The following is a 664-nucleotide window of genomic DNA, read 5'->3' on the forward strand; positions in this document are numbered from 1 at the left end:
CGAGCTGGCGCCCGATGCCTCTGCCGCCGCCGGTGATGAGCACGTTCTCCCGAGACAGGTCCCGCAGCTTGGCGGGCAGCACCAGTCCGACGGCCGCTTTCGCCACCAGATAGATCATCTGGAGAGGGAACACCACCAGCGCGCCCAGCCATTTCCACACCATCCTCCGCGCCGCGGAGCCGGGCAGGGCGGGGGGCGAAACTCCCCGAGCCGGACAAAACAGGAATCGAAAAAGAAAACACCTCCAAACAATAATAAATACACGGAATGAGGGGCCGAGAGGCGTCCCACCTGGCCACTCTGGAAACCACCTCTTCCCAAGTGCAAGGCACCGGGTGAGAAAAAGAGAAAGAAAAAAAAAAGAAAAGGAAAAAGAGAAATCCTCTTGGGGAGGAGAAAAAGCGTCTCCGAAGGTTGGGACAGTGAGAGGGGTGGAGGGGAAGCCGGAGGTGGGAAGTTCTAACAAGAAGTTTCTTGCCCCGGCCGCCGCTTCGGCTGGGGAATTCGCAGGTAATGTTTACAGGCTGACAGAGGAGTTTAGGCAGGGGAAGGGGGGGAAAAGGGCACCAACCACACGCGCGTACCCTGCTGCAGGCCCGCGGTTTCAAAGTGCAAGATGAAAAAAAAAAAAAAAAGCGCTGTTTCCAAATTGTAGCGCTTCCCC

At 57.2% G+C, this 664-nt stretch overlaps 1 protein-coding gene across 1 annotated transcript in view; it reads left to right on the top strand.

Moving 5' to 3' along the window:
• LOC106727341 overlaps nt 1–635 on the top strand; it is a 2432-nt gene extending 1797 nt beyond the window's left edge. The window contains exon 4 of the mRNA XM_014545457.1: nt 59–635. Within this exon, the coding sequence (XP_014400943.1) occupies nt 59–255 (197 nt within the window). The 3' untranslated portion in view covers nt 256–635. The remainder of the gene's footprint in view (nt 1–58) is intronic.
• Nucleotides 636–664: the final 29 nt, after the last annotated feature.

Source organism: Myotis brandtii, unplaced genomic scaffold (genome assembly GCF_000412655.1).
Source record: "Myotis brandtii unplaced genomic scaffold, ASM41265v1 scaffold410, whole genome shotgun sequence".
In the NCBI taxonomy this organism is placed as follows: Eukaryota; Metazoa; Chordata; class Mammalia; order Chiroptera; family Vespertilionidae; genus Myotis; species Myotis brandtii.